At 42.9% G+C, this 18,763-nt stretch overlaps 1 protein-coding gene across 1 annotated transcript in view; it reads left to right on the plus strand.

The window, feature by feature from the left end:
* The window catches only part of COL22A1 (collagen type XXII alpha 1 chain), a 196,552-nt gene extending 178,280 nt beyond the window's left edge, over window positions 1–18,272 (plus strand). The window contains exons 49-61 of the mRNA XM_017818265.1: window positions 546–599; window positions 1,146–1,190; window positions 2,134–2,187; window positions 3,208–3,261; window positions 5,021–5,074; window positions 7,566–7,637; window positions 9,419–9,454; window positions 10,253–10,297; window positions 10,588–10,767; window positions 14,328–14,394; window positions 16,165–16,347; window positions 16,711–16,788; window positions 17,736–18,272. Of these exons, the coding sequence (XP_017673754.1) occupies window positions 546–599; window positions 1,146–1,190; window positions 2,134–2,187; window positions 3,208–3,261; window positions 5,021–5,074; window positions 7,566–7,637; window positions 9,419–9,454; window positions 10,253–10,297; window positions 10,588–10,767; window positions 14,328–14,394; window positions 16,165–16,347; window positions 16,711–16,788; window positions 17,736–17,923 (1,110 nt within the window). The 3' untranslated portion in view covers window positions 17,924–18,272. The remainder of the gene's footprint in view (window positions 1–545; window positions 600–1,145; window positions 1,191–2,133; window positions 2,188–3,207; window positions 3,262–5,020; window positions 5,075–7,565; window positions 7,638–9,418; window positions 9,455–10,252; window positions 10,298–10,587; window positions 10,768–14,327; window positions 14,395–16,164; window positions 16,348–16,710; window positions 16,789–17,735) is intronic.
* The last annotated feature ends 491 nt before the right edge of the window (window positions 18,273–18,763 follow it).

Below are 18,763 nucleotides of genomic sequence, written 5' to 3' on the forward strand. Positions count from 1 at the left end.
GAAATCTTAATTATTTTGACAGTGAATGTTATTTCTGGCAACTGTGTGTGTTACATGAAGAATGTGCTTCTAGTATCAGGCATTGCCAGCCCCTTTCTGTGACTCATGAAAGGGGACTTAGTGATTCTGGGAAGAGCCAAGTTCCCAGTCATGAGGACAACTGGTCTGTAGAGGAGTGCTTGTCACAGCAGCTGCAGACAATTTGTGTTTCCACCAAAACACCCAGTTTCTCTGTGCAGATGCTGATTTTGCATGTGCTGATTAGGTATTGGTGCTGCTCTGACATTAAAACACTGCAAGGGTGCACCAGTGCAGAGGTGTAAACTGCCTCCAAACCTCAAAGTGCAGATGCCAGTGCAGGCTGGGTTGTGCATGGGAATGTCTGTCATTGCTCATCTCCTCATGTGTTCAGACATTGCTGGATAAACCCTGAGCAACCACAGTTCTCAGTGATGTTATGTCTAAGGGAGGAGGGTGGGAAGTTTTCAACACCAGAGAGATGGCCCTGAAACTCTCATTAACATGAACATGATTGTTTCCTACAGGGAAAGCCTGGAGAACCAGGGCTCCCAGGCCAGGAGGGTGCCAGAGGGTTACCGGTAGGTGCTGCTCTGAAGGGCTCAATCCCCTCACTCCTCTGAACTGTATTCAGGAAGCCTTTGTTGGGCAGATGAGGTCCTTTACTGATGCAAATGTACGCGTGGCATTGTGATTAAATAAATGCATAAATAAGCAACAAAAATAGAACACAGACATTTCCAAATCCTTCACGCTTAGAATAAATCCCTCATATAGGAGTTAAAGCATATAACTTCATGACAATCCCTCTGCCAGAAGGCACAGTCACAGGTGTAGCTGTTGTGTTCTATTACGTCTCCTCTGAAAGAGGGTTAAATAATCTATTGGCTGGTCAAACCAGGGTTACATAGACTAGAGTTTTTGTTTTGCCACCTAAGGAGGTATGGAAAGCTTTCCCTGTGATGTGGCCCTTCCTAATTACTCCCTGTGACATGACTGCTCTATGCTGAGTGGAAACTTTAGGAAAAAAATTATGAAAGTTTCTGAGTAAACATTCAAGATAGAGTTTTATTAGTGTTTCATGTATCAAGGTGATGGATAATTATTGATTTCATTGTCTTTCATAGGGTTTCAAAGGACAAAGAGGAGATATGGGTCCCCCAGGTCCCCGGGTAAGTAACATGTATCTCACGCACCAGAAAGATGGTGAAAAGCAAATTGAAATTGTGCTTTCTGAGGCAATACATGATAAAGCAAAAATTATGACAGTGTTTAACATGGCTGTTTTCAACTACGATTCCATGGGCCACATCTATGGCACAAAATGATAGCAGCCGTCTTCATTCCGTCTGCTGAACTTCTGATTCTGGGTTAGGAGAGGCAGCTGGTAGAGCTGAGTTCTCTGATGCTCCCTTTGACATAGCCCTTTGTGAGGAAGCCTCAAGATGCCTCCATAACACATTCATTTGGTACAAATGCTGACTTACAAGCTGAGGAACCCTTCTGCACTTGTTGGACAAGTACTAGCTCTCCTCCAGAAATGCTGAAGAAGTGCAAAATAAGTTTAAGTACAAAACTTACAGAAATGTGAATAGAAATGTCCCTTTGACTTAGTTACCTGGGGATCATAAACCCCAAACCTCAAGTCCTGCACAAAAAGTTGTTCTCCACTCTGTTTTGAACTTCTTGGTGTAAAAGGTGGAATACAAAACTGAATATTCTTCCACCTAATTCTGCCTTTTTACAGGGAAATAAAATTCTCTGCTTGCAGAGGCTTAGCTGAAAAATACAGTGCTGGAGTTCCTCATCTCTTTCTCATTATGATAGCTTCAGTATCATGAATATGTTGGTGGTTTTCAGTGGCTGCACTAGCAGTAGTAAATAATCTGCTGGAAAGCAGATTATGCACTGCCTTGTGCATCACTTACAGGAGATACTTCTGAGTTATTTTTACAAGCTTCATGTCATATAAGATGAACGAGGCTCTTGCTGGCTTTAAAAAAGTTTTCAGTGAGCTCAGTCCAATATTGCAGAAACCCAATACCAGTTACAGTGGTGATATTGGTCTGAATTTGACCTTGAGCTGATCCCTCTTTCCTTTTTGCTGAATTGCAGGGGGAGCCAGGTGTGATGGGTCCTGCTGGTCGTGAGGGGCCACCAGGGAAGGATGTAAGTTTACCATTTTGAGCAGAAATGAATCTCCTTCTCCTTGAAAAATGAAATTTTTAATTCACAGTGACCCTGACCTGAAACAGCTGCAGAAACTGCAATAAAGGGTGAATTATTGCAGGGAATGATTTGTGCAATGATCATTAGGGGAAACAAAGAATTAGAGGGCCTTTGTCATTGCTCAGCTGCTGACACTAAAATGTCAACTATATATTTGAAAAAGCAGAGAGAGCAACATTGTGTGAAACCCGGGCTATGCTGGGTAGTCATGGACCTGCCTTCTGCCATCCTTCTCCAAGCACTGCTTCATCCTGCAGGTCCCACTGGGCTGAGTTCTGTCACGCTTCCTCTGCCACAGCTGTACCTGACTGAGTGTGCTGCTCCACTGAAATCTATGAAATACCTATGGAATAAGATGCTGCTGCTCAGAAGAAAGAGAGATGGTACAAACAGATCCTCTGGCATTAATAGTGTGAAGTGCAGCCACATAACAAAGCCCTGGGAGAGCACTGCTGACATGGGATCCTTCAGCGGCTGCTGAGCAATGTACCAAGCAGCTGATGTGCCACTCCCAGGGGACCTGGAGAAGTGGCTTCTCATTTGCACTCCCTTGTATCACTGGAAACTGTTGTGCTGTAAATGGTATCCTACAAAGCAAAATGTAAGACAGACCTAAAGGAACCTATTGGAGAAGATAGAAGCGGCTCTGAAGCCTCCCTGGAGAGAAAACAGAGTGGTCAATTCTTGAGAACTATTAGAGAATCTCTGTCCCTGAGAAATACAGCTTTAAGATAATTTGATAAAAATGGTTTCTGCCTGAAATGAGGCTGCATTTAGTGACAGATGTTTAAAATTCAAAAGGTTGGTCTTCCTCATAAATAACTGAAAGGGGACAGTGAGACTCCCTTAATGGTTTTCCCTGAGATGTGAACAGTGTAATTTATAAGGAATATTTTAAAATGTTCACCTGCCTCCATATCAGATCTTTCTCACTGACTGGAATACTTTCCTTCCTCTCAGGGTGATCCTGGTCCCATAGGACCACAGGGCCCTCGAGGACTCCGAGGGCAGCCGGTAAGTTTTTTCTTCTGACAAGTCATTTCTGGGGGTACATTATAGTTCGTGGAATGGTTTGGGTTGGAAGGGACCTTAAAGATAATTTAGTTCCAATATGCTGCCCTGGGTAGGGACAACTTCTACTCGACCAGGTTGCTCAGAGCCCCATCTAGCCTGGGCTTGAACACTTCCAGAGCATGGTGTCCATACATTGTGTGTAGAGGGGATGTTCTGCATTCCAGAACTCTGATTTGAAGGAATAGTTTTCAGGAAGACTCAGATGATGTTTAATTAAAACCCTTTTCTTACTTTGAGAAAGACAAATAAGAATGATATTGCTAGAAACTGATAAAGACAGAATGTTGCAATGTCAGATGGTTGCTGACTCAGTGGGAAAAAGAGTTTAATGGATTCTGTCAGGATTTCAGTGTCAGAAATGCTCATTTTCCAGTCCTGCCTCTAGAATCTCACTCGCTCCTCACATGATCTCAGTTTTCAAAGACAGACACTAACTGTGGGTGCCTAGGTTGAGGTATATGGGGTTCAGCTGTGATGCTTTTCACCCGCACAGTTTTATTATGACTTCAGCGGAGAAATGGCAATTCAGTTGACATTTCAAAAAGTGCCATTTAGGATGGCTCAGAAATTACTTTTATTAATTTAATGGGGTTTAAAATTTGGTTTTTAAAATGAACCTGTCTCAAATTTGAATGGAGGTCTCTGTTGCTGAACCTCGGCACATCTTTAATGTGATGCAATGAGTAAGTTCTTTTTGTGAGACCTGATAGATAAACAGATCCTACAACATGTTCTATAATCAGGGCAAAATGCTGATTCAGCCAGCAATGCCAGGAGCTGGAGTGGCAGGTCCCTCCAACCTGGGAGGGTTGGGGCTTAGATTAGACTGCAGGAACATATGGAAGGCTCCTGTGTTTACCTTGTAATTCATCTCATTATTCCTGTACTGCTGGCATCACTCACTAACATGTCATGCCCCTGCACAACACTGACCATGAGTAAAAATATTTGAAGAGATAAAATTTATCATAACTCTTTGGAGAAGAGATACTTGAGGGTATGTATGTTGGAAGGTAAAGTATCAGTTTCTCTTGTTCTCCCTCTGCTTTGTTTCTTCTCTAACAAGGACTGTGAGTCATGATTTTCAATATTGCCGGTACAAGGGCTAGTCTTTATGGTCAACTCCAATGCAGGGGAAAACCACCTCTGCACAATAAGTAATGTAGAACATCTCATCAAACTTCTGTCTGTGTAGATGATTAGCTCAGCTCCTTTGTTAAGGAACAGTGAGAAACAGGTCCTTTTAAAGGCTCATTCTGAATTGTCTGGTGTCAGGTAAGTATCAAACACTTCAAGGCCTTAGAATAAATGTTTCTCTCCATTTCCCAAAAAAGGGGAAGCCTGAGACGATAAAAAAGCCTTTTCTGAACACTGGTGATTTGGAGCAGCCGTGGTAGGTGGCCTCATCCATCCTGGAGGATGTTATTTACATATGATAGGGACAAGGGTGGAGGAAAAGAGGAGAAGTGCTGGTTTACTCCTCCTCAGACAAGAGAATTTGGGTCCAAGTTTCAATTTTTTTTCCTGAGATGGGATCAGACATATGAAATCAAGGATGCAGAAGTTGTGGGATCAGTTGCAAATAAGATACTCCACAGTCTGTCAGGAGAGGAGATTGAACAGTGCTAAAGAAATCCCTGCTGGTCTAGGTGGATATTTTTAATACATTATGTCACTAACCTTTTTCCTTTTGGCACAGGGCAAGAATGGATTGCCTGGATCTGCAGGAGAACCTGGCCCGGCAGGTATCCCAGTAAGTACCACAAAAGGAAGCTCATGCAGCAAGGAAAGGTGACTGAGGAAGCATAGCTGGAGTGGATTATGTGTAGTTGGTTATCATTCCTGAAGTTTCCATGTTTTAAGATCACTGATCCAAAAACCACTTTACTGGCCATGACTTTGGAGAGAGTTTGGCTACGTTCCTGGAATTGAGATTCTAACTGGGTCATCATTTTTTCCAGTGAAAGTTAAGTGTTCACAGCAAAAAGGAAATGACTGATTACCTGGTATGGAAAGGAGATTGGCATGCCCCATCTTCACCAGTAGATTTAATTTTGCCAAGCAGAGAGCGTGCAGACTGCAGAGAGTTGTCAAAAGGAAGGAAAGGACCTCGGGGAGCTGGCAGGCTGCCATCGAGGAACAGCAGCAGCAGAAAAATCCTCCCCAGGCACTTGGGGAACGAGCAGACAGCGGGCAGTAAACCAAGATCATGAAGCAGAATGAAACTCCCCTGAGGCCATCCTGTGGGGAAGAACAGCTTGGTAATGAAGGGCTGTAAGGAGGACAGTGAGGAGCTGGTGGTTTGTTTCGTTTGTTTTGTTTTCTTTTTTTTTTTACTCTGCTCTGCTGCTGAAAACTGTCCAGAATTCATCAAATCCATGCAAATATACCTTTGTGCCCAGTAGAATATATCGCAATGCAGGGCTCTTCCCTCTCTTTGCTCATGGAGACAGTACAGTTTGCTGGACTGCTGGATTCAGAGGGAAAAAAAGTCCAGAGCAGGAGGAATCTGAAAAATTGCAGCAGGATTTCACTCTCTGTGGGCCTTGCAGTGTCATAAAGTCACCTCAGCCTCTCCACAGACTTGTGCCCTGATCAGTCATTGCTTTGCTGCAGGGATGTCTCAGAAAAGCAAATGTCACTTTTCTGTGTGGGGAGGGGGTAACTCCCAGGTTACAGGTGGCACAGGTATGGTGCAGTCTCACAGCCTTTCTGGATCAAAAAAATAAGTGCCACCACTTTTTCCTCCTTGACATAAGTTCTTCTTACCTTCCTGGAACTGCTGCCATTGCTTCTTACCCTGTGGTTCGTCACTGTTGCTTTTTCAAACTTCTTTTCTTCTCTTCATTTCACTCAGCCCTGTTCCCAACTCCTATCACTGCCGTCTTTACTTTCTGGGTCTTCACCAGATCGCTGTGGCTTTGGGATGCCTTGTAAATACCAAATGGGGATTATTTTTTAATCATCATAGTGTTATCACATTACCTAGACCATCAGCAAGTGACCCAGGGACTCACCAGGCAGCTTCCTGCACAAACACAGCACCACAGCAGCCTCTGCTCCAGAGGATTTAGAGTCCAAAAATAACATAGGAGATTGAAAAAGGATAAAGTCAGATGGATGAGAAAGGGGAAACAATGAGACAGTGTTGGTCAGCAGAACAGACAGTCATCTCATCAGTATCCTTCTCTGTCATTAAAGTGAATCCTCTCCCTTTCATAAAGGTTATTATGGGAAGTATTTCCTTGTGCTGTACATGAATCCATTTATTTTGAAAAGCACTAATTTCTTTCACAATGTGGTGTGACAAGCCAATATTTTATACTTCTATTTTGAGGAAAAGGAGATGTGAGAAAGGTTATTACGGCAATAAGGGGGGGGGTGGTTTCCACCTTCACCACTGCTGACTTGTAATCAAAAGGTAAAACTTGCCAGGAGCCTTCTCCTTTTGCAGCTGCTGTTTGACAGTGCTCATCCCAATTCACAGTGCTCGTGCTTAAGCCTGCACACAGCAACACAGCCCAGCCCCTCAAGTCTCCAGGGCTAGTTGCATAAACAAAATCCATGTGCTTTGTGCCTACCAGGCTAGTTGGTACTCACTCTACACAAGTTTTACTGTAAGAAGAAAAATGGCTATGTTCTGAATTAAGAGACAGAGGACAAAGTTGTAAAAGAAAAGGTTAAAATAAGAGTTAAAACCATATAAGAAGGTTGCGTGAAATGGTTCTGTATCATGAACTGCCATTTAAACTGCCCTGATCAATAAGGAAAAAGGATAGTTTGACAGAATATCACAAGAGATAAGTGAAAGGCAAATATTTTATAAATTTAACCTGGAAATATTGGCAAAAGAGCAGCTCTGTATCTGTCTGTTGTATTCTCGGATTTGAGCAGTATGACCACCTGCACTGTTTCCCTGTCATCACCCATCACAGCATTTCCGGTCTCAACACCCCTTATAAACCATACGACATCAGAACAACCACGGAACACACCTCCTGTCCCTACCATAATTGTCCCTTCCTTTTCATCTTCTCCCAGGGACCCTGCATAGATTATTAATAATGCAACCACGGTATTTGAAACCTGCTTTTCTAAATTACTTTGCTCTTCCTTTCCTTGTCAGTTTTAGCAGTCCTGCTGCTACAGTGAAATTTCCCAGTTCCAGTGTATCTGTAAATGCATGCTCTAGAAAAGAGATGTTGCAGATAGGGCTGCTAGTGTCTGTCTCATTTCTTCCTAAGGGTCCCAAAGGAAATAAAGGAGAAACAGGCAGCCCAGGACTCCCTGGCTTCATAGGACCCCGAGGACCACCTGTAAGTATATGTAGGAATGTATTAGACCCTCTTGTTACCTGCTTTTAAATATTAGCCTGGTAAAGATGGGACACAGTCACCTTCAATTAGGTAAAAAAACATAAGCAGGAGATCTGAAAAATCCAGAAGCCATATAATTTCGCTTCCAAAGGAAATTGGACTGTAAAAATACCATTTTTCATATGGATGAATATCCAAAATCTCATTTATGGAGCTGGTACTTTTCAGTCAGAAAATGTGTGCATTAATCAAACTGGTTCAATAGTCTTCCTAATATGGGTATGAGGTATTTAAGTTCTCAGACTATATCTCTGCAGGAACCCCACGTGGACTAAATAGGGAAATTGTGAGTGATAATAATACAGGTGTTTCTGATATTTGCTGTTCCAAGGAAAATTCCTTTGTTGCCGGCAACAGAGGTATATTGTAATTAAAGCACTAATATATCTCCCAAAGTGATCTAAAATAATACCTATGCACATGAAAAGACCACAGCCTCAAAAATCCACTATCTTTAGCCCTTCCGAGGCAAGTAAAACATGTTAAATTCCATTGGAAGGATGGAGAAGGTGAATGTTAGGCAAATATTTCTGTTTCTCGATTTGTTGGGTTAAAAATAGGATATAAAAGATGTGACTCTAGCAGAGCTGAATATTCCAGAGGGTGTTTCTTTTTCCTTCTGTATTTTTTTTTATATTTTATTTTATTTTATAATTTGAAAGGGAGTTGTGTGATGAAAAGAGGAGAAAGAAATATTTCGCTGGAAAGTTAATTTAAAGCAGCAAACATGGTTGTCATTTAAAACTGGTGGCCATAAGGAATGCCCGAGTGTGTCTGATGCTGCCTAATTAGGAGCTGATGGGATCAGGCATCTGTAATTAGTTCCATTACTCATGGATATGTGTATATCTCTAGCAGTGCCCAAGATGTATGTTTCCAGGTTATGGGGAAAATACCACCTGCATACACATGTTATAGATATGATTATGTCTGTTGGTTGAAAATGGGCTACAAAGATGAATCTTTCCGTTCATGATATGAGAAAGTGAGCAGAATTTCAACAATAACTAGATTAAAGTTTGCTTTGGTTTATCTGCCCTTTAGGACTGCAGTGACATTTTTTCATTGAAATGGTAAAGTGCAAAATGTACTGTCTAATTATCAGACTATAAATGCAGGGAAAATAATTTGAGAAATACAGAGAAAAAATTCTAATAGGGTGCTTATTCAAATTTAGATTATTTAATGTAGTTCTGAAAGAAAAGCAAGATATCAGGCTTGAACTTCATTTATCACTGGCTCTGTATGTGTTGTTTCAGCTGGTAGAGTACAAGATGGTAGTTCTACCTACAAAATTTACTTGACTTACATCTTTGGAATGTTATGAGTATGATACTGGTTACTGGATACTTAGGTTAAACCAGAGCTTATGAAGTGCATGAAGTTTTATGAAGTGTTCGTAAGAAAAAGGAACAAAATTTATTTAAAGCAGGAACATACTTTTGGTGAAACATCTGTCCTGCTCTCAACTGGTTTGTTAGAAATTATTTCCTGTTATTCACATTTACATGGGATGCAACATTACTAAAAAATGCTTTCTAAATAGGATGTGTTTTGCCAGGCATGACAAATAGCAGCATGTTAAGGATAAATCAATCCAAACCTGCTGCTGTGCAGAATACTTGTGTTTTTAACAGAAAACAAGGTTTAATGTTATTAGGTAGAGTCTTTCTTCCGACTCCTTCCAGTGCACTGCTAAATGAACTTTCTGTGTGTCTTAGGGAGAACCAGGAGAGAAGGGTCCTCCTGGAAAAGAGGTAAGTTAAATTTCCAGTTGTTTCAAAATAAGATTGGTGTCCTGGGAAAAAACATCAAGGATGTCATCTGGGTCTCAATAAACTGATTTTTTTTATACAATGCTTTGGGTTGGAAGGGATCTTAAAGATCATCAAGTACCAACCCCTGCCATGGGCAGGGACACCTTCCACTAGACCAGGTTGCTCAGAACCCTGTCCCACCTGACCTTGAACACTTTGAGGGATGAGGCATCCACAGCTTCTCTGGGCAACCCGTGTCAGGGCCTCACCACCCTCACAGTGAAGAATTTCTTCCTAATATCCTGCAGTCTTTCATTGTGAAGCCATTACTCATCATTCTGTCACTACAGTCCCTGGAAAAAGGTTTGTCCCCATCTTTCTTATAACCCCCCAGAGCCTTCTCTTCTCCAGGCTGAAAAATCCCAGCTTTCCCAGCCTGTCTCCATGGCAGAGGTGCACCAGCCCTCTGGGCATCTTCGTGGCCTCCTATGGACTTACTCCAACAGGTTCATGTCATTCTCATGTTGATGACACCAGAGCTGGACACACTACCCCAGGTGGGGTCTCACCAGAGAGGAGTACAGGGGGAGAATCACCTCCCTTGACCTGCTTGTCATGCTTCTTTTTTTTTTTTTGAATTGTTGATAATTGAGAGCCAATGGGGAGCTCTCAGGAAACTGTGGGACCATCAGGGAAATAAATTTTCATCAGCTCACAAGAATCATTGTAAAAGTATGTGTTTTATTATTTACTGTTATTATGGAGAGATCTTTTATGTTTACCTTTATTTTGTTGCAGGGTGCACCAGGGAAACATGGTGAAATTGGCTCCAAAGGAGAGAGGGTAGGTTGGAGAATATTATTAGTTATTTCATTATGTTGAAATAAAAAGAGCTGTTTTTAGTTAGGGGCAGGGGGGTAGGTGTCATTCAAGAGTGAAACATGGCCTGTGCTTCCCACTCTCCCAGCTCTCTCTTTAATCATTTTCCATCACTAATAATTTGTGGATCATTTGTAGTGCACCAGATGTTGTATTCAGTAACTTTGCCAGCTCAGCTCTTAGTGTTTCTCTGTGTTTGGAAATCAGAATTTTGCCTCTTATTTTGTGGTGGTAATGCCTCTCTTTTCACTTAGGGTGAGCCTGGAATCAAAGGTGAAAAAGGCCCTCAAGGAGAAAAAGGCCCTCCGGGTGATCCTGGGATACCTGGTCACAAGGGCCATCCAGGACTGATGGGTCCCCATGGACCCCCAGGAGACACTGGGCAAGTTGGACCTCCTGGTCCTCCAGGACAGCCAGGATTTCCTGGACCGAGGGTAAGGTTTCCAGAGAATGGCTTTGTACAGTAATTTCACTGCCACAGTATGTGATCAGAAATGCACCTCAGATTACACTGGGGCTGACAGAAACTAGAGCAAGAGTGTGTTGCAATGGGGAGGCAGAGCTTTTATCTCTTGATGCACATTAAGTAGATCTATAGCACATCTCAGGGAATCACAGAATGGTTTGGGTTGAAAGACCAACTCATTCCAACCCCCTACCGTGGGCAGGGACAGCTTCCACTAACCCAGGTTGCTCAGGACCCCATGGGGAAGTGTTGTGGGGGTGTTGAATTGTGCTCAGGGGAGCTGAGCAGTCCAGAACCATAGCCAGGGCAGCCAGTCACTGATGTCTCTTACCCCTGAATGCCTAAATCAGATCTGTGACTGTGGTCATGGCACTGGAGTCTGAAAAAATTCTTTCTATAAGGGCAATAATGTGCAGCATTTCATATGGAGAACTAATGCCTTCCTCTGCTCCTGGTTGTTAGGAGAGACAAAATGCTGAGCTGTGGAAAGGTCACCGCTCTATTCCTGGAAATCCTGGAGCCAGCTCATCAGAATTCATGAAATACTATTTTTGTTTAATATTCTGTCTCTTTTTTTTTTTCTTTTTTTTTTCCCCCTAACGGGAAACAATCTCACTACTGAGAATCCTGAGAGTGCTGCATGTAACAGATATGAAAAAAACTACCAATATCAATGAAACCACTATGCCCATCCTCAGGATGAATTTGAGGTCACATCAGAATAGAATAAACAGAGAAGTAATCTCTGATGTAAAAGCTGAGTAAATTTTAGACAAAGCATTTCTTTGTGTATCTCAACATCTCAGAGATTTGATGAGATTAAGTAATGATTATGGAGACAATGCAACTAATAGGGTTACAACTTGAAAATATAATTTGTAAACCTTCAAAGTATGCTCCACAATTGTGTTTACTTACTGGGGTATTCAGTAAGAGGCATCACAAATGGTTAGTACTTAATGAAAAAATTGTTTCTTTTGTCATCAAAGAACACCTCTTTTTCTCATGAAAAATCTTGGGAAGGAGGCAGCAAATAGACAACTCTGTGCTTATCAGCAGTAACTTTTTTATTGATTAAACTGAAATATTACTTAGCTATTTAATAAAATCTCAATTTTTTTTAAATGAAGAGTAACTTCTGGTTCAGAAGATCTCACTAGGTTTTCATAAGCATAAAGGACACAAACTGCATCCTTGTATGTTAAAAGGATAAGTGTGTGGGAAAAGCAACACTTTAACGCAAGTAGCTCATAGACAAAAGAATGCAGTCTTTAGGTTGACCGAAGTATTTTCCAAACTAACAGAAATTCCAAGAATAATTTTAGCCAAAAAAATTAAAAGTGTATTTCAAGTCTCACTTTCTGATTTACAAAGGAAACATTTGATCTTGTAGCTTGAAAATGGTTTATTTCTAAATATAGCTATTTTTTTTTGAGTTTATACAAGGACAAGAGACTGGTTACCCCAGAACCTCTCTTCTTTTTTTTTTTTTTAATTTACTTGGAAAGCCACAACCTAAAAAATTCTCCTTTCTCCTACCAAAAATCCTTTCATCATTTTTCAGTTGCATCATCCAGACTTTTTTTCATATAATTTTGAGTTTTGACAGTTATTACAGCTGTACAACAGCAGTGTCACACAAAAGAGCTGAGAGAAGAGATGAAAGATGCTGTGCCTTAGGGGCTGAGCAGGGGGCCAAGGCCAGGAAGCCACATTCCCTCTCTCTCTTTAAGAGGCTGAAATCAGGCAGAACCTCGTACTGGTTTGGAAAAAAAGGTATCATATGCATAAACTGGCTTCTGTTCCCTGAGATAAGGCCTGTTGGCAGGTGATGCATCCAGTAGGAGTGTTTTTAACAAGTCCAGATACCCACTGTTACTATCCTTGGGGCACATGTGCATCTCTCTGCAAGGAAACATGCCATGATGGAAAAGAGGGTGGGATCTCCACTGTGATCTGGCAGGGCTGAGGATGTCTCCTGATTTGATTTCTACTACTTGCCCTATGAGTGTATAGGAAGGAGGAAGGAGATTTTCTCTAGGAAGGAGATGGGAAAACTGTTCCAACTATCCCCTCAGACCAGGATCCCTGCTTACACTGTTGATCCCATGGTTTGCCAGCAGGTTGGAAATTGTGGGTGCCTTTGACACCATCTCCCATGGTATACTCCTGGAAAAGCTGGTAGCCCATGGCTTGGACAGGGGCACTCTCTGCTGGGTTAAGAACTGACTGGATGGCCGGGCCATAACCAGTGGCAGGAGCTTCAACAAGACCAAGTGCTGAGTCCTACTACACTTTGACCACAACAACACCCTGCAGTGCTACAGGCTGGGAGCAGAGTGGTTGAAAGTGATCCAGTGGAAAAGGACCTGAGGGTGCTGGTGGACAGTGGCTGAACACGAACCAGCGAGTGCCCAGGTGGGCTGTATCAGGAATAGTGTGTCCAGCAGGACCAGGGAAGTGACTCTTCCCCTGTACTCGGCACTGATGAGGCCACACCTCAAGTACAGTGTCCAGTTCTGGACCCCTCAATTCAGGAAGGACACTGAGATGCTTGAGCTGGTCCAGAGGAAGACAGTGAAGCTGGTGAAGGGTCTGGAGCACATATCCTGTGAGGAGTGGCTGAGGGAGCTGGGGTTCAGACTGGAGAAGAGGAGGCTCAGGGGGGACCTTATCACTCTCTACAACTGCTTGAAAACAGGTTGTAGCCAGGTGGGGAGGTGAGGCTCAGCCTCTCCTCCTAGGAAACCAGTGACAGGACAAGAGGACATAGTTTTAAGCTGTGCCAGGGAAGGTTTAGGTTGGACAGTAGGAAGAATTTTTTTCACAGAGAGGGTGATTAGATATTGGAATGGGCTGCTCAGAGAAGCGATGGTGTTTAAGGAAAGGCTAGGCATGGCACTTAGTGCCATGGTCTAGTTGACATGGTGATATTCAGTCAAAGGTTGGACTCAATGATCTCAGAGGTCTTTTCCAGCCTACTTGATTCTGTGATTCTATTTTGAGTCCCTTTATATTCATATATATATATTCATTCAGACAGACCCTGCAGCCCTGTGTATGCTGTGGGTGATGAAATGCCATGTGCTAAACCCTCTGTGGAGCGTTTAGTTTGCACATCATAGAACCACAGAATGTTTTGGGTTGGAAGGGACCTTAAAGATCATCTGGTTCCAACAGCCTCTACATGGGCAGGGATGCCACTCACTAGATCAGGTTGCTCCAAACCCCACCCAACCTGTCCTTGAACACCTCCAGGAATGAGGCCTCCACAGGCTCTCTGGGCAGCCTGTTCCAGTGCCTCACCACCCTCACAGTAAAGAATTTATTCCTAACATCATATCTAAATTATTCCTCTTTTACTATTTTATTTTATTCCTAACATCATATCTAAATCATTCCTCTTTTATCTTTTATCTATCTTTTATCTAAATCATTCCTCTTTTAAACCATTCTCCCTTATCCTATCACTATCTGATCCCCTTGGTGTGATTATCATGTCTTATTGCTGCAATTCTGACTCTTTAGGGGGAACCCCCATCTCTAGAGACTTTGAGAAGGCTCATCCAAGAGGAGTTATCCAAGCAGCTAGATGGTAAGTAATCACTTCTGAAAAGCCAGGAGGTGTATCTGAGAGTACAAAATATGCTTTCCATACCTGTACTGGCACCTGAATATCTCCTGCTTATGGAAGGTAATATTGTAACAGGCTTGCCTGGAAGGAGAAGTGTGTAAAATGAAACGTGCTTTACTGGTCCCCAAGCTTTGATGTTCCCAGCAATAGCACAGAAAGTAATTAAAGTAGGATGTAAACCTGCTTTTGAGGTCCCAGCTGGAGAAGAAATGTTCCTGATTTCTGCCTGACATTTGATACTCGTTGGTATGAGGAGAGACTGGAGTGGATGTGGGCTGCTGTTTCTCTCAAAGTATGTCAAACCGCTACTGACCCCATCAACACTGAGATGCAGAGCTGTAGTGCTTCTCACACAGCTCTTGAAGCAGCTGACACACAGCTGCAGGCATTCTCCTCCATGCTAAAGATCGATTCAATGTAGTAATCTATTTCATGGATTTTATTTATACACTCTCAGACTTCAATATCCATGCCAATCTAAAAGCATTTGAGATTTAGGACCAATGAAGAGAAGATAGAAAACTCCATTCTGTAGGATGTTTATGTGATGCTGAATATATCTTAAGAGCTCTCTAGGTTGTTTTCATGGTATAATCCCAGCCAGCAACCAGGCCCCACGCAGCTATTTACTCACTCCCCCACCAGCAGGATCAAGGAGAGAGTTGGAAGGGTAAAAGCTGGAAAACACGTGGGTTAAGATAAAGACAGTTTAATAAGCAAAGCAAAAGTTGCAGACACAAGTAAAACAAAACAAGAAATTCATTCACCACTTTCCATGGGCAGGCAGGTGTTCAGCCATCTGCAGAAGAGCAGGGCCCCATTGTGAGTAACGGTGACTTGGGAAAACAAATGCCATCACTCGAAACATCTCCTGTCTTCCTCTTTCCTCCTCCCATTTTATGTACTGAGCATGATGCCATATGGTCTGGAATATCCCTTTAGTTAGTCTGGATCACCTATCCCAGCTGTGTCTCCTCCCAGCCTCTCACCCACCCCCAACTTCCTTGCCAGTGTGGCAGTAAAGAAAGCAGGAAAGGCCTTGGCTCTGTGTAAGCACTGCTCAGCTATAACAAAAAAACCCTCTATATTATCAACCCTGTGTTCAGCACAAATCCAAAACCTACTCCCATACCAGTAACTGTAAAGAAAATTAACTCTACCCCAGCCAAAACCAGCACAGTCATTCAGGGTCCTAGCACTGAAGTGGCAAGCAATGTGCCTGCTTGGAAATTGCAGAATACACTGTCACAGGAAGCTTAGTTACAGCTTCTGACTTCACAGCCAGAGATGGGTACATCAGCTTTAACTCCACATATGTAACAGCCCAAAACAAGAAAAGTCAGCTTTCTCCCTACACACCAGCTATGTAGCATCTCACTCCATGTAACAGAAGCAGTGGAAAAAGGCTCTTATTTTTAAAGCTGCAATGATCACATTTTCATAGATAAAGAAAGATGGAGGAGAAGAAGTAGAGGAAGACAGAAAAATTTAGGACAAAGTATGAAATCTAGGAGAAATTTAAAGCTATTGAGAAATGAGATTTCAGTAACTTAGAGAGGACCAGGGGGGGCACAATCATGGATTATGGGAAACGACTGTGTGGGGTAAACAAATAAGTGGCCCTTGAAAATTGTAGCAATACTTGGACTTTTCTGGGCCCCTGGTTCTGGCTCTCCATCTCTTGGAGCATAGTTCTTTTAGTCTAACAAACCCATTTCCCTCTCTTTACAGCAAAGTTAACCTATCTCCTGGCTCAGATACAGCCTGCACAGGTAAAAGCATCCCATGGCAGACCAGGACCTCCTGGTCCCCCTGGGAAGGAAGGACTCCCAGGAAGAACTGGCCCTCCCGGAGAGCCTGGCCGACCTGGACAGACTGGGTCTGAAGGGCCACCTGGACCAATTGGTCCCAAAGGTGAGTGAAACTTGGTGTGTTGGGGCAGTCCAATAAAAGTGTGTCCACTCCCCTTTGTCATCCCACTCTCCTTTTAGTAGCATATAAGTAAGCCCTCAAAATGCAGGTGTTAAAGTGACCTCAGTCTGTTGAACCAGGTGTTGAATATGACTAGCAGTCACTGGTATGTTCCACCTCTGGCCAGAGCTGGAGTGGGGCAAGTCTTAATTCCCACTTAATGTCCAGTCTTGGAGGATTGACCACAATTAGGAACTTTTTTTGCCAAATGTACTGGCTTCAGTGTGGATGAAAGACCTATAGTACTATTCTATAGTTCTGTAGACAACTCTCATCAGTTCATTATTTTTCTTTCCCTCTCTACAGGAGAAAGAGGAGCAAAGGGGGATAAAGGAGACACTGGCATTGGCCAACGAGGGGAAATAGGTCCTCCAGGAATTCCAGGTGTGTTATTCAGAGCACCCCTCAACACACATCACTCAGAACCATTTCAAGGATGCAGGTCTCTGCCATATTAGATAGACAATCAGGATAACATAAATACAGCATACGTGGTTTCTGTAGAAAGTGGCTCAAAGGGAAGAACTACATCACTAGCATCATATCTGGCCACCTTTTATTTACTCAAACTGATGGACAGGTATAATGATCCGTCTCAGTTACAGCTAAGTTAATGGACCTTTGGGTCAAATCCAAAGTGAAGCTTTAATTATTAGATACCCTGTGAAGTGCCTTCTCTGTCCTTGGCAGAGTGTTGTTGTGACCAAGCTGAATCCAGAGATTCAGGCAGCTTCAGATGTTACAAAAGGTCATATTGAGCACCTGTGCCTTGGACATACAGCTCCTGCTTTTCTATTACTGACAAAGCATCAGCAAATATAGTTTGTTTGCAATCTGAAATTAGGAGTCATTGATCAGTTTTGCCTTCACTTGCTTTCTTGGGGAAGAAATTATGGGAATCCTTTGTAACCCCATGGTTTGCATTTGGCATACTGGCCCTGCATTTCCTTCAAATACCAATGGATCCACTGTGCTTCAAATGAGTTATCTCCCCAAGCCACCTCTCGCCTCCAGCTTTCCCATCCTCACCTCCTCTCTGAGAGGATTATACAACATGAGTTGTCTCCTGCAGCTTCACATCTTCAGTGTGGTGATAAAGGCAGAGTAGCCACAGCAGAGCTCTGCACCCCAAGGATGCCATGGGGAGTGGAAATCTTTCCTTCAGAGACACACTGGTCACATCCTTGAGATACCTCCTAGCCAAACCCAAATCTGTGGGAGCTGATGCCTACATCCCAGTTTGGCAGCAAAGCCATGCCCTGTGACATTGCACTGCTGAGTACTGCATCCCGGGGGTGTCACTCACCAAGGGCATTTTGTTTCTGTTTTAGGCCTCCCAGGGGAGCCTGGTTATGCCAAAGACGGGATGCCAGGACCACCTGGCCCTCAAGGGGAAGCTGGTGTGCCCGGTCCCGCGGGAGCACAGGGGCCTCCGGGAGCCAATGGACAGTGTGACCCCTCTCAGTGTGCTTACTATGCAAGCCTGGCTGCCCGACCCAGCAATGTCAAAGGGCCCTAGCACACAGGGAGCACCTGCAGACTTGTTTCTAAAACTTGAATTCATCACACCTGCCAAGAGCTCTCAGATGTCTTCAACTGTGTTTCTTTTGTGGGAGGCCTTCTAAAGCCAACAAATGCTGCCGGTCGGTCAGATTATTTTTATGAATTATTATTATTATTATCTTTGATGTGATATGTGAACTTATTTTTTTTTTCTCCAACATCAGGGCATATTAAAACATTACAAATAAGTGGTTTTTTTCCTCTTTTCAAGAGCATATAATATCAATGCATTGTGTAGCTGTTTACGCAAAACCATTCCAATGCCAAATTTTTTCTCTGTTATTTGATTAATTATTTCCAAAGCTTTATCCCACACCCTTTAAACTGAAATCAAATCCTAGAGCCTGGGGCATTAACTGTGAGATGCAGGCTGATCACAGGATTGTTGGTGCTATCTGCCATTCCCACAGAGGGGAGGAAGCTAGAGCCATGCCAAAGCTGGAAAACAGGTCTCCAGTACCTGCAACTCACAATGGAAAGGTAGTTTTGAACAGCCAGTGTATGTTTTCCAGAAGATCCCTGTTAAATTTAACATTCTTCTGCTGATAAGTGAATCTATATCCTATAGGATCTACTTTTTATGGAATCATGTGGGATCTCATAGTAAAGGCCTGAAGAGACCACAGAGATGACCCAACCTCTTTGCTACTCTCTGTGCAAGAAATTCTGTACTCAGAAAGTTTGATTCTAACAGATGGAGCTTACTTTCCTCTGTCAGGGAAATGCCTCTGCAAAAATCTTCGACACCGTCCTTTGTCAACTCAGAGATGTCAAATCCCATGTGTGTTGTCAGTGC

The sequence above is a fragment of the Lepidothrix coronata genome, unplaced genomic scaffold, assembly GCF_001604755.1.
Source record: "Lepidothrix coronata isolate B3197 unplaced genomic scaffold, Lepidothrix_coronata-1.0 Scaffold67, whole genome shotgun sequence".
NCBI lineage: Eukaryota > Metazoa > Chordata > Aves > Passeriformes > Pipridae > Lepidothrix > Lepidothrix coronata.